At 37.6% G+C, this 12,943-nt stretch overlaps 1 protein-coding gene across 6 annotated transcripts in view; it reads left to right on the top strand.

Annotated features, from left to right (window-relative positions):
* STX7 (syntaxin 7) overlaps nt 1-12,943 on the top strand; it is a 62,544-nt gene that overhangs the window by 19,782 nt on the left and 29,819 nt on the right. For all 6 annotated transcript variants that reach the window (XR_007412527.1, XR_007412543.1, XR_007412541.1 and 3 more), the window contains exon 3: nt 7,473-7,542. Coding sequence is in view for 3 of the 6 variants with exons in the window: in XM_049113469.1 (XP_048969426.1) it covers nt 7,473-7,542 (70 nt within the window). In the remaining 3 variants the exon portion in view is untranslated. The remainder of the gene's footprint in view (nt 1-7,472; nt 7,543-12,943) is intronic.

Below are 12,943 nucleotides of genomic sequence, written 5' to 3'. Positions count from 1 at the left end.
AAATAGTGTTCTCTTTGTTATGAAAAGTGTGATGTATTCTTTAGAGTCACCTCTCTAGAGGTGCAATGGAAGAAATAGTTCAAAATTGCAGATAATGCAAAAATAATTTGGTCTTTATATTCTTGTAGAAGTACATCTTGATTTAATCCTACCTCCCTGTAGTAGGTGAATTTTTCTTCAAGACACTGTTTATGTTTATGTAAAGAATTTGTTCCTTAATTTTCATGTTTGATGAGATTGTTCTTTCCTTCAAAGTTGGGCATATGCCGATTAGAATTGAATATGACTATCCTATACATTTACAATACCCGAGACTATTGATAATGAAGTGAGGCCATAAAGAGCCTGACTTGGGAGAAACTAAGAATGTAATCAGGTTTTTCACATCACCAGCCTGCTTGTCATCTTTCTAGAGACTTTATTTTATCTCTCTCTCTATAAGCTCATCTTTCTTAAGCATTTTTTTAATATGGTCAACTTGGGTATGGCAAAAGATCCTACAGGCCGCTATCCTACTGTTCTTATTTGCCAGAAGAATAAGAACTAGGAGATAGTGAAAAACTAGAGATTAGTAAAATAATAGAGTGGTAGCAATACAGTGCTTACTCTACAGTATTGTTCATCCAGTAGATGACACAGTAACTGTAATTCTGTTTCTAAAATAATGTGAAAAGAGCAGCAGTTGAAATAACCAGCACCTGTGACATACTTATTATGTATTCTTCCTGAAAATTGCAGAAATTCAACTCCGTGTACATGCCTGGTTGGTAAAAAACAATTTGCAAGCTCTTAAATATTGTACCACATAGGCTTAGTAACAGTACTTTTAATACATTCAAATATACTGAGTCAGAGTTTGCAAATATAAAGTTTTAGCAATTTTCCCTAATTTAGGACAGGGGTTGGCCAGGGCCAAATAGTGAATAGGCTTTGTGGCCACATCTGGTCCCTTGCTTCTACTGCTTCTTTGTTATTGTTGTATTCCCCCCTTAATTCTTTAAAAATGTAACAGCCATTTTTAGCTGGAAGGCTGTACAAGACAGGCCATAATTTCCTGACCCGGATATGAAAGGGTAACACTAGTCACGTAAAATGATATCTCTGGAATCTTGCCAGTTCATCAGACCTGAAGAAAGAACAGGCATTTATTTCCTGATCAGTTTCAGCCAGGCTGAAGGATCCTTGAGATCAACAGGTGGGCCACGAAACCTACAGCTCAATTCTTTATTCCAAGTTTAGCATATGCTTACTTGTCTCTTATTTGCTTTGGCAAACATACCCCTATATTATGAAATAATCTTTTAAAAAATCTGTTACTTTTAGCCCTTGTAGTGTACTGAAAAATAGTGTTTTGTAAACTCAGAAACCTACATTTTTAATCCTAGCTCTTCTATTAAGTAACTGACTTCTTGGTCAAGTCAGTTACTCTGTCTGGTTCTCAATGTTTTTGTTTATAAAATGGGATCAAACTAATGCCATATAATATTTCTCCTAAACTTGATTCAGTAATTTCAGATTTATGTTTCCATAGGCCCTTTGTCAGGTAACTTTTAAATGAGCCTCAAGTTTAGAGCTATAGAAATGAAAGGAACACAGTTGAATCAGTGTTAATGTACAAAACCTCTCGCACTGTGCCAGATGCATAGTGGGTGCTCAGCAGATGTTTGTATGAATGATGAATAATTGAGCACACTTACCTATCTTACTCCCTTCTGTGCCCTTTATTTTAGAAATACATATCCTTTTAGAAATACATATCCTTTCTTACATAAGATTTGATCTTTCTAATACCCTTTTTTGGTTCAGCTTTTCAAATATTCATTGTCAACCACATGGTGAGTTCTAGAGGTACAAAAATGAATATGACTAATTTTTACATTTATAAGGAGTTTACTTTCAAGTCAGGGAGACAGTAAATAATTTAATTATTTTAATTTATATGCTAATATGGTATTAGAGATTTGAATTGCCAAGCTGAAGTGCCCTGTAGTTTGAAATCACTACAAATACCACCTCCATTTAGGCTTGTTGAAGAGTCTCCTTTTCTCTGTGATTGCTAGTAGGTCTCTTACTGTTAATCACCTGTATTACACAAAGTGGAGGTAAGCAAAATGCAGAGCCTCTTAGAACAGCTTTGCTGCTTTAACCACCAGGTTTTTTCCCCCTAAGACAGATCTGTGACGATCCTTCTCAGTGGTCATGATATAACGGAGAAGATCTGGATGTAAGTAAAAATTCTAGGTATTAGGTGGCCAAAAATAAATACCCATCATAGGGCAGCCTGGGTGGCTTAGCAGTTTATCGCTTGCCTTCAGCCCAGGGCATGATCCTGGAGACTCGGGATCGGGTCTCACATCAGGCTCTCTGCATGGAGCCTGCTTCTCCCTCTGCCTGTGTCTTTGCCTCTTTCTCTCTGGATCTCTCATGAATAAATAAAGTCCTTAAAAAAAATACTCACTATAGTTCATCCCTTTTGTTTCCTACAGCAAACATCTTTTCTTTTCTTTTTTCTTTTCTCCTTCCTCCCTCCCTCCCTCCCTCCCTCCCTCCCTCCCTCCCTCCCTCCCTCCCTCCCTCCCTCCTCCCTCCTCCTTCCTTCCTTCCTTCCTTCCTTCCTTCCTTCCTTCCTTCCTTCCTGTAAATTACCTTAAAAAAATTCCCCTGCCTGACATTGTGCTGCTCTCTCTACCACAAGAATTCTTCTCCCATCTCCACAAAAGGGGAAAACCAAGATCTATTCAGAATTTCTGCATCCAGTACCAAGTCTCAAGGGTGACTTCCAGTCCATTACTCTGTTCCAGCAATATCGAATCACGAATCACGTACTCTTTAGCCTGTGGACCAGAGAGCAGGTGTAAGCACCACAGCACACCCTTTATAAAACAGTTGAGGATATGGGCAAGGGCAAAGACAAATAGTTACAACATCTAAAGAGTACATTGCGGAAAAGGAAGAAAACATTGACAGGTGCTACAGCTGTTGCTCTACAGCTAGAAACAAAGCTGCAGTTCACGTTAATTATCTTGTCTCCTTTGGTAGCCATTCTGTTTGGAGTCACCCTGTCCTTGTTGCTTCTGCTCATGTGCTTGATGATTAAAGATGATAGCATTAGCAGGTTCTTCCCAGTTAATCTCCCAGGAGGTGTTTCCACTCCTCTTTCTCACTTTGGTGTGGGCACACTCTTACATCCCCTTAGCAGTTAAGTCAGTGGATACTATACTATCCTGGCTCCAAATGGCTACATGGAATCTCAGCTTCTGCTTAGGTAGAAACATAGTTGTATCCCTTGCTTGGATATTGTCTCTAAATTAAACTCCCAAGTGTGGAAGAAAATTTACAAATGGGTGATTGAGATGTAAACGTGAAATGTCTCTTTCTTCATTTTGACCACAGAGTTCCCAAATCTAAGTTTTCTTCCTGGTTCTGAGTAAAACAGCATCCTGGAGTGGTGGTTCTTTGAGAACATAAAGATCCTCCATAGGACAGAGCTTTACCTTCCTGGGATACTGTCGCCCAAGTGATACCATAACTGAGTCTAAAATAGGCCAGTAAACATTCTAGGAGTCCAACAGCTGCTAGATGATGGAGTACTGGCAAACCAGTGAACTCCATTATCTATGGAAGATCTGTCCTTTTTCTTTTCTCTGTATAGTGGATATCTGAATCAGAAACTCTGATGTGTGGAGAACCACGATTGTGACTAATGCACAGATTAGGAAGCTGGTAGAAGCACAGAGGAAGGGAATAGAGGAAGCATAACAAAATCCATAATCACTATTTTAGTGAATTTAAATTCCGCTTCATTCAAGATGGAAGAAGCATAATTATCATGTCACTGGGTGGCTGGCTAATAACCCCAAGAATAGTACCGTATCACATATTTACTTTTGGTTGCTATTGCTGCAAATTGGTACATGGCATTATCAATAATCCTGATAGTCTGAGTAAGGGGAAGTTAATGTTGGTGAGCCTATATAAATGGCTTTTATTCCTACACCACAGCTAGTTTATAATTTTGAAAAAGTACTGTAGGACTTGGGGCAAGGGACAGGCTGATTCACATAACATAGAAAGAAATACACCAACAAGATAATAAAACACCTAATTCAGCTAGTGGACAACTCAAGTCATTTTGTTATCTGGTATACCATTGTTTCCTTTTTAACAAGACTGCTATTCATTTATTCAGTGAGTAATATTTAAGTCCCTGTTTTTGGCCCATTTTTTTTACTGGCTTGTCTCACTTTCCTTAGTTATTTCTAGTTCTTCATATATTATGGATATTGCTCCTTCTTATATATGTCTCTGCATTTTGTTTTTAAGGCTTTTGATTGTATCTTTACTTGCTTATTTCTCTTAACTTGTACCATTCTGATATATGAAAAGTTGATTATCCATGACATTTAATTATTTCCTATGTGTATTTGCTTGTTGTAAGTTTCATGATGACGTCTTTTATCCTTTTTGCACTGGACTATTTTTCTGTTATCAATTCATAGGAGGTGTTTTTTTCCCCCTGTATTAGGGACATTAACCCCTTTGCTCTTCATATGCTGCAGATGCTTTCACACATACACGTTATTTAAATGTATATCTGTAATACAAATACACATTTGCATAGCACATTAAAAATTATTTATGTTGTCAAGTTTGACATATTTTCCTCCATGGTTTTTAGTTTAATATCATGCTTAAATGATATTTTATTCCTCACTCCAAGATCATAAAAAAGTCGTATGATAAATTTATGTTATCATTTCATGTAGCAGTTTAATGGTTTCAGCTTAATAATTGCAGATTTATTTTGCTAACACAAGGTAGTTTTCTAATGGTAATCAGTTTTCCTGCTATCATTTATCAAATTTCCATTTTTTTCTCACATAATACGACTTTTTTAAATGACAAGAACCCTCGAGAGATGAGATAAATGGTCATGCTACAGTTTATCTTATTGACATACTTATTTTTGAAAATAAAAACTTTAAACTCCTATAAGGCAATCCAAGAAAACCTATTGAGATTCAAAGGAAGTATAAAACTAATAGCAAGCAGTCATAAGTTAAACAAAGCAAACAAAATTTCTCTGCTCTACAAAAGAAAAATCTACTACCCCCCGCAAAAAAAAAAAAAAAAAAGGCAAAAAAAAAATTCTTTTGAAACTAGGTGAATGGTTAATAGTTGCTGTATGCTATATGATTCTTTTCCAGAATTTATATTTTTCAGCTTCGACTTGAAAGCAGTGTCATTACATCATCCTCAATGAACAAAGGTTATCCTGAATTTGGGATATAGTTATTCCCTTGATCCCATAAATAAGTAGTGACTGTTTAAAAACATTTAAGCTATATAAATAAACCACTCATTTAAAATAAAAAGAATGGTGGGCTGGATCATTTTTCTGTAGTTCTTGGAAATGTGCAAATTCTTTACTTTGGAGATGGATTTTCATCTTGTATTTGACATTTGTTTGCACACGTGCATAAAGCTATAGGACCTTCCCATTTGTGAATAATAATCTTTTTATAAAACTGCAGTGTTTGTAGACTTTGGACTGTGTGCTTAGCCTGAATTTTAACTCTTTTAATTTTTAATATCTTAAACCTACAGAAAAATATAGTGCAGTGAACTTTTCATATATCCTTTACCTGAGTTCACCAGTTATTTTTCCACTTTTGTTTAATATCTCTTTCTGAATTTGAATTTCAAAATCAAATCAAGTTTTTTCAGTTGCCCATATTTTTATAGCATTTTTTTCCTTCTGATTAGAATCCATTCAGAAATCCTACTTTGCCTTTTGGGTGTTTTAGTAATTTGGGCACTTTAGTTCTTTTATTTATTTTTTATTTTTTAAGATTTTATTTATTCATTCATGAGAGACGGGGTTTGGGGGTGGTGGGGCAGAGACACAGGCAGAGGGAGAAGCAGGCTCCATGCAGGGAGCCTGACGTGGGACTTGATCCTGGGTCTCCAGGATCATGCCCTGGGCCGAAGGTGGTGCTAAACCACTGAGCCACCCAGGCTGCCCTAGTTCTTTAATTTAGAAAGCTCCCCGGCCTTGTCTTTTTTTTTTTTCTTTCCTCTTTTTGTGACATTGACATCTTTTAAAACTCAGACCAGTTTTGTAGATTATCCTGCAGTCTAGATTGGTCTGGGCTCTTTTTTCCCCCCATGATTAGATTCAGGTTAAACATTTTGGCAAAAAAAAAAAATACTTAGATCATATTATGACTTTCACTGCATCATGTCAGAAAGCTTATCATGCCACTTTCTCTCACTGGTGCTGCTAAATTTGATTATTTGTTCTGGGGCCCCTGAGTGGCTCAGTCAGTGCCTGACTCTTGATTTTGGCAGGTAATGATCTCTTATGAGATTGAGCCCTGGGTGGAACTCCATGCTGGGCATGGAACCTACTTAAGATTCTCTCTCTCCCTCTGCCCTCCCACCCTCCACTATTTTTCTCTCCCCATCCCTCTAAAATTAAAAACAAAAAAATTTGATCATTTGTAATTTTTTAAAATTTTATTAGAGAAAGCACACATACACATGAATGTGGGGGCGGGGCAGAAGGAGAGAAGCAGATTCCGCAATGAGTGGGGAGCCCAACCTAGGGTTGGATATCAAGACCTTGAAATCATGACCTGAGCAAAAATCAAGAATCAGATGCTAACCAACTGAGCCACCTGATCATTTGTTTTAAGCAACTAATTTATCTAAAATGAAGTTAGTTCTTTTACAATTAATGTCACCCATATGGTAATAATTTCAGAATCTGTGATTATCCTATGGTTTCTACATTCTTTGACACTTGCCTAGATCCCTTATTACATGGAAAATTATAAAATATTTGTTTCATCTCTATTATTCCTCCCTCATTTATTAGCAATCATTCATTCACTTTGTATCCCACTGAATTATGTAACTATTACAATTATTTTCCTCATAGTTTTTATGCCAGTAGAGTTAAGTGAAAGTCCATGTGCCATTGTTGTAAATGTTTTGAGGAGCTAGAGCAGAAAATAGTATTTTCGGATCATAAGTGCAGTTTCACATGTTATCGTCCCACACAGTTTCCTCTTGAAAATTAATTCATTATTGTAGCTAATTAGATTTCAATAAACCACTTATTTTTCATTTTTTTCTCAGTTAATGTTCTCTTTTCATCTCTTTGGGTTTTTTTTTTCTAATTGCCCAATTGCCTGTATTAATTTCATTTTTTTTTTTTGAGATTTTATTTATTTATTCATGAGAGAGAATGAGAGAGGCAGAGACTTAGGCAGAGGGAGAGCAGGCTCCATGCAGGGAGCCCAGTGCAGGACTCAACCTCGGGACTCCAGGATCATGCCCTGAGCTGAAGGCAGACGCTCAACCACTGAGCCACCCAGGCAGGCATCCCTGCCTGTACTGATTTCTAACTTAATTTCTGTTGCTCTAACATTTGTAACAATTATACATTTATCTTTCCATCAAAATAGCTGTGGAAATACAGAGGAGTCTGAATCAACTTGGAACACCTCAAGATTCACCTGAACTGAGGCAACAGCTGTAAGTATTTAATAATTAAAAAAAAAAACCCAAAAACCCCACTGTTATATTCCTTTGATGTAGTGTTATGTTTACTGGAGAAACAATGGAAAAGTAGTAAGATTTTTCAGTTCCTTTATTTGTACAAGTTTTTGTATTGGTTTTTCCCTTTTCAAGGTAGGCAGATGTTTTTCTTTATTTTAAAGAGCTGGCTTACTCTAGCAAAAAAAAGTTAGTTGTCTTATACTTTTTTGAATAGGTTGTTTTGATGGCTTTTGAAAAATGATATTCTAAGCTTCTCTGTTTATGTGATTTACTTCTCATACCTAACCGTTTCTTCAGTGACTAGATTTTTTTAAGTTTGAGGTGTACAATGTTTTTTTATAATAAATTTTTTTTTATTGGTGTTCAATTTGCCAACATACAGAATAACACCCAGTGCTCACCCGTCAAGTGCCCCCCTCAGTGCCCGTGACCCATTCACCCCCACCACCCCCCCTCCCCTTCCACCACCCCTAGTTCGTTTCCCAGAGTTAGGAGTCTTCCATGTTCTGTCTCCCTTTCTGATATTTCCTACCCATTTCTTCTCTCTTCCCCTCTACTCCCTTATAATGTTTGTCCGTCTGCGATTGACTTATTTCACTCAGCATAATACCCTCCAGTTCCATCCACGTCGAAGCAAATGGAGGGTATTTGTCATTTCTAATGGCTGAGTAATATTCCATTGTATACATAAACCACATCTTCTTTATCCATTCATCTTTCTTTTTTTTTTTTTTTTTTCCCATTCATCTTTCGATGGACACCGAGGCTCCTTCCACAGTTTGGCTATTGTGGACATTGCTGCTATAAACATCGGGGTGCAGGTGTCCTGGCGTTTCATTGCATCTGTATCTTTGGGGTAAATCCCCAACAGTGCAATTGCTGGGTCATAGGGCAGGTCTATTTTTAACTCTTTGAGGAACCTCCACACAGTATTCCAGAGTGGCTGCACCATTTCACATTCCCACCAACAGTGTAAGAGGGTTCCCTTTTCTCCGCATCCTCTCCAACATTTGTGGTTTCCTGCCTTGTTAATTTCCCCCATTCTCACTGGTGTGAGGTGGTATCTCATTGTGGTTTTGATTTGTATTTCCCTGATGGCAAGTGATGCAGAGCATTTTCTCATGTGCATGTTGGCCGTGTCTATGTCTTCCTCTGAGATTTCTGTTCATGTCTTTTGCCCATTTCGTGATTGGATTGTTTGTTGAGTTTAATAAGTTCTTTATAGAACTTGGAAACTAGCCCTTTATCTGATACGTCATTTGCAAATATCTTCTCCCATTCTGTAGGTTGTCTTAGTTTTGTTGACTGTATCCTTTGCTGTGCAAAAGCTTCTTATCTTGATGAAGTCCCAATAGTTCATTTTTGCTTTTGTTTCTTTTGCCTTCGAGGATGTATCTTGCAAGAAGTTACTGTGGCTGATTTCAAAAAGGGTGTTGCCTGTGTTCTCCTCTAGGATTTTGATGGAATCTTGTCTCACATTTAGATCTTTCATCCATTTTGAGTTTATCTTTGTGTATGGTGAAAGAGAGTGGTCTAGTTTCATTCTTCTGCATGTGGATGTCCAATTTTCCCAGCACCATTTATTGAAGAGACTGTCTTTCTTCCAATGGATAGTCTTTCCTCCTTTGTCGAATATTAGTTGACCATAAAGTTCAGGGTCCACTTCTGGGTTCTCTATTCTGTTCCATTGATCTATGTGTCTGTTTTTGTGCCAGTACCACACTGTCTTGATGACCACAGCTTTGTAGTACAACCTGAAATCTGGCATTGTGATGCCCCCAGATATGGTTTTCTTTTTAAAATTCCCCTGGTTATTCAGGGTCTTTTCTGATTCCACACAATTCTTAAAATAATTTGTTCTAAGTCTCTGAAGAAGGTCCATGGCATTTTGATAGGGATTGCATTAAACGTGTAAATTGTCGTGGGTAACATTGACATTTTCACAATATTAATTCTGCCAATCCATGAGCATGGAATATTTTTCCATCTCTTTGTGTCTTCCTCAATGTCTCCCAGAAGTGTTCTATAGTTTTTAGGGTATAGATCCTTTACCTCTTTGGTTAGGTTTATTCCTAGGTATCTTATGCTTTTGGGTGCAATTGTAAATGGGATTGACTCTTTAATTTCTCTTTCTTCAGTCTCATTGTTAGTGTATAGAAATGCCACTGATTTCTGGGCATTAATTTTGTATCCTGCCACGCTGCCAAATTGCTGTATGAGTTCTAGCAATCTTGGGGTGGAGGCTTTTGGGTTTTCTATGTAGAGTATCATGTCATCAGCGAAGGGGGAGAGTTTGACTTCTTTTCTAATTTGAATGCTTTTTATTTCTTTTTGTTGTCTGATTGCTGAGGCTAGGACTTCCAGTACTATGTTGAATAGCAGTGGTGAGAGTGGACATCCCTGTCTTGTTCCTGATCTTAGGGGAAAGGCTCCCAGTGCTTCTCCATTGAGAATGATATTTGCTGTGGGCTTTTCGTAGATGACTTTTAAGATGTTGAGGAATGTTCCCTCTGTCCCTACACTCTGAAGAGTTTTGATCAGGAATGGATGCTGTATTTTGTCAAATTCTTTCTCTGCATCTAATGAGAGGATCATATGGTTCTTGGTTTTTCTCTTGCTGATATGATGAATCACATTGATTGTTTTACGAGTGTTGAACCAGCCTTGTGTCCCGGGGATAAATCCTACTTGGTCATGGTGAATAATTTTCTTAATGTACTGTTGGATCTTATTGGCTAGTACCTTGTTGAGAATTTATGCATCCATGTTCATCAGGGATATTGGTCTGTAATTCTCCTTTTTGGTGGGGTCTTTGTGTCTTGGGAGGTTTGTGATGACTGCTTCAATTTCCTCCCTGGTTATTGGCCTGTTCAGGTTTTCTATTTCTTCCTGTTCCAGTTTTGGTAGTTTGTGGCTTTCCAGAAATGCGTCCATTTCTTCTAGATTGCCTAATTTATTGGCGTATAGCTGTTCATAATATGTTTTTAAAATCATTTGTATTTCCTTGGTGTTGGTAGTTATCTCTCCTTTCTCCTTCATGATTTTATTAATTTGAGTCTTCTCTCTCTTCCTTTAAATAAGTCTGGCTAATGGTTTATCTATCTTATTAATTCTTTCAAAGAACCAACTCCTGGTTTTGTTGATCTGTTCCACAGTTCTTCTGGTCTCGATTTTGTTGAGTTCTGCTCGAATCCTTATTAACTCTCTTCTTCTGCTGGGTGTAGGGTCCATCTGCTGTTTCTTTTTTTAGCTCCTTTATGTGTAAGGTTAGCTTTTGTATTTGAGTTCTTTCCAGTTTTTGAATGGATGCTTGTATTGCGATGTATTTCCCCCTTAGGACTGCTTTTGCTGCATCCCAAAGATTTTGAACGGTTGTATCTTCATTCTCATTAGTTTCCATGAATCTTTTTACTTCTTTCTTAATTTCCTGGTTGACCCTTTCATCTTTTAGCAGGATGGTCCTTAACCTCCACGTGTTTGAGGTCCTTCCAAACTTCTTGTTGTGATGTAGTTCTAATATCAAGGCATTATGGTCTGAGAATATGCAGGGGACGATCCCAATCTTTTGGTATCGATTCAGACCCGATTTGTGACCCAGTATGTGGTCTATTCTGGAGAAAGTTCCGTGTGCATTTGAGAAGAATGTGTATTCAGTTGAGTTTGGATGTAAAGTTCTGTAGAGATCTGTGAAATCCACCTGGTCCAGTGTATCATTTAAAGTTCTCGTTTCTTTGGAGATTCTGTGCTTAGAAGACCTATCGAGGGTAGAAAGAGCTAGATTGAAGTCACCAAGTATAAGTGTATTATTATCTAAGTATTTCTTCACTTTGGTTATTAATTGATATATTTGGCAGCTCCCACATTCGGGGCATATATATTGAGAATTGTTAAGTCCACTTGTTGGATAGATCCTTTAAGTATGATATAGTGTCCCTCTTCATCTCTCACTACAGTCTTCGGGGTAAATTTTAGTTTATCTGATATAAGGATGGCTACCCCTGCTTTCTTTTGAGGACCATTCAAATGGTAAATGGTTCTACAACCTTTTATTTTCAGGCTGTAGGTGTCCTTCTGTCTAAAATGAGTCTGTTGTAGACAGCAAATAGATGGGTCCTGCTTTTTTATCCTGTCTGGAACCCCTCATGGGGTCATTAAGCCCATTCACGTTCAGAGTTACTATTGAAAGATACGAGTTTAGTGTCATCATGGTATCTATTCAGTCCTTGTTTTTGTGGATTGTTCCACTGAACTTCTTAAAGGGGAATTTTAAGAGTCCCCCTTAAAATTTCTTGCAGAGCTGGTTTGGAGGTCACATATTCTTTCAGTTCCTGCCTGTCTTGGAAGCTCTTTATCTCTCCTTCCATTTTGAATGAGAGCCTTGCTGGATAAAGTTTCTTGGTTGCATGTTCTTCTCATTTAGGACCCTGAATATATCCTGCCAGACCCTGAATATCTGGCCTGCCAGGTCTCTGTGGATAGGTCTGCTGTTGCCCTAATACTCTTCCCCATAAAAGTCAAGGATTTCTTGTCTCTTGCTGCTTTAAGGATCTTCTCTTTATCTTTGGAATTTGCAAGCTTCACTATTAAATGTCGAGGTGTTGAACAGTTTTTATTGATTTTAGGGGGGGATCTCTCTATTTCCTGGATCTGAATGCCTGTTTCCCTTCCCAGATTAGGAAAGTTTTCAGCTAGGATTTGTTCAAATACATATTCTGGCCCTCTGGCCCTTTCGGTGCCTTCAGGAACCCCAGTTAAACATAGGTTTTTCTTCCTCAGGCTGTCATTTATTTCCTTTAATCTATCTTCATGGTCTTTTAATTGTTTGTGTCTTTTTTCCTCAGTTTCCCTCTTTGCCATCAACTTGTCTTCTATGTCACTCATTCGTTCTTCCACCTCGTTAACCCTTGTCGTTAGGACTTCTAGTTTGGATTGCATCTCATTCAATTGATTTTTAATTTCTGCCTGATTGGATCTAAATTCTGCAGTCATAAAGTCTCTTGAGTCCTTCATGGTTTTTTCTAGAGCCACCAGTAGCTGTATAATAGTGCTTCTGAATTGGCTTTCTGACATTGAATTGTAATCCAGATTTTGTAACTCTGTGGGAGAGAGGACTGTTTCTGATTCTTTCTTTTGAGGTGAAGTTTTCCTTCTAGTCATTTTGCTCAGTGTAGAGTGGCCAAAATCAAGTTGTATTGGGAAAAGGAGATAAAGAGAGGAGAGAAAGAAGGAAAGAAAAGAGAAAAAGAAAAAAGAAAAAAGGAAGAAAAAAAAGAAGAAAAAGAGAAAGAAAGAATGGGAAAAAAGGGGTGGGGGAAGCAAACAAATCAAAAAGCAAAAACAACAACAACAACAACAACAACAACAAAACCGAGGAAGT

This window comes from Canis lupus, chromosome 1 (genome assembly GCF_003254725.2).
Source record: "Canis lupus dingo isolate Sandy chromosome 1, ASM325472v2, whole genome shotgun sequence".
Classification (NCBI taxonomy): domain Eukaryota; kingdom Metazoa; phylum Chordata; class Mammalia; order Carnivora; family Canidae; genus Canis; species Canis lupus.
This window is presented reverse-complemented; position numbering and strand designations above follow the sequence as displayed.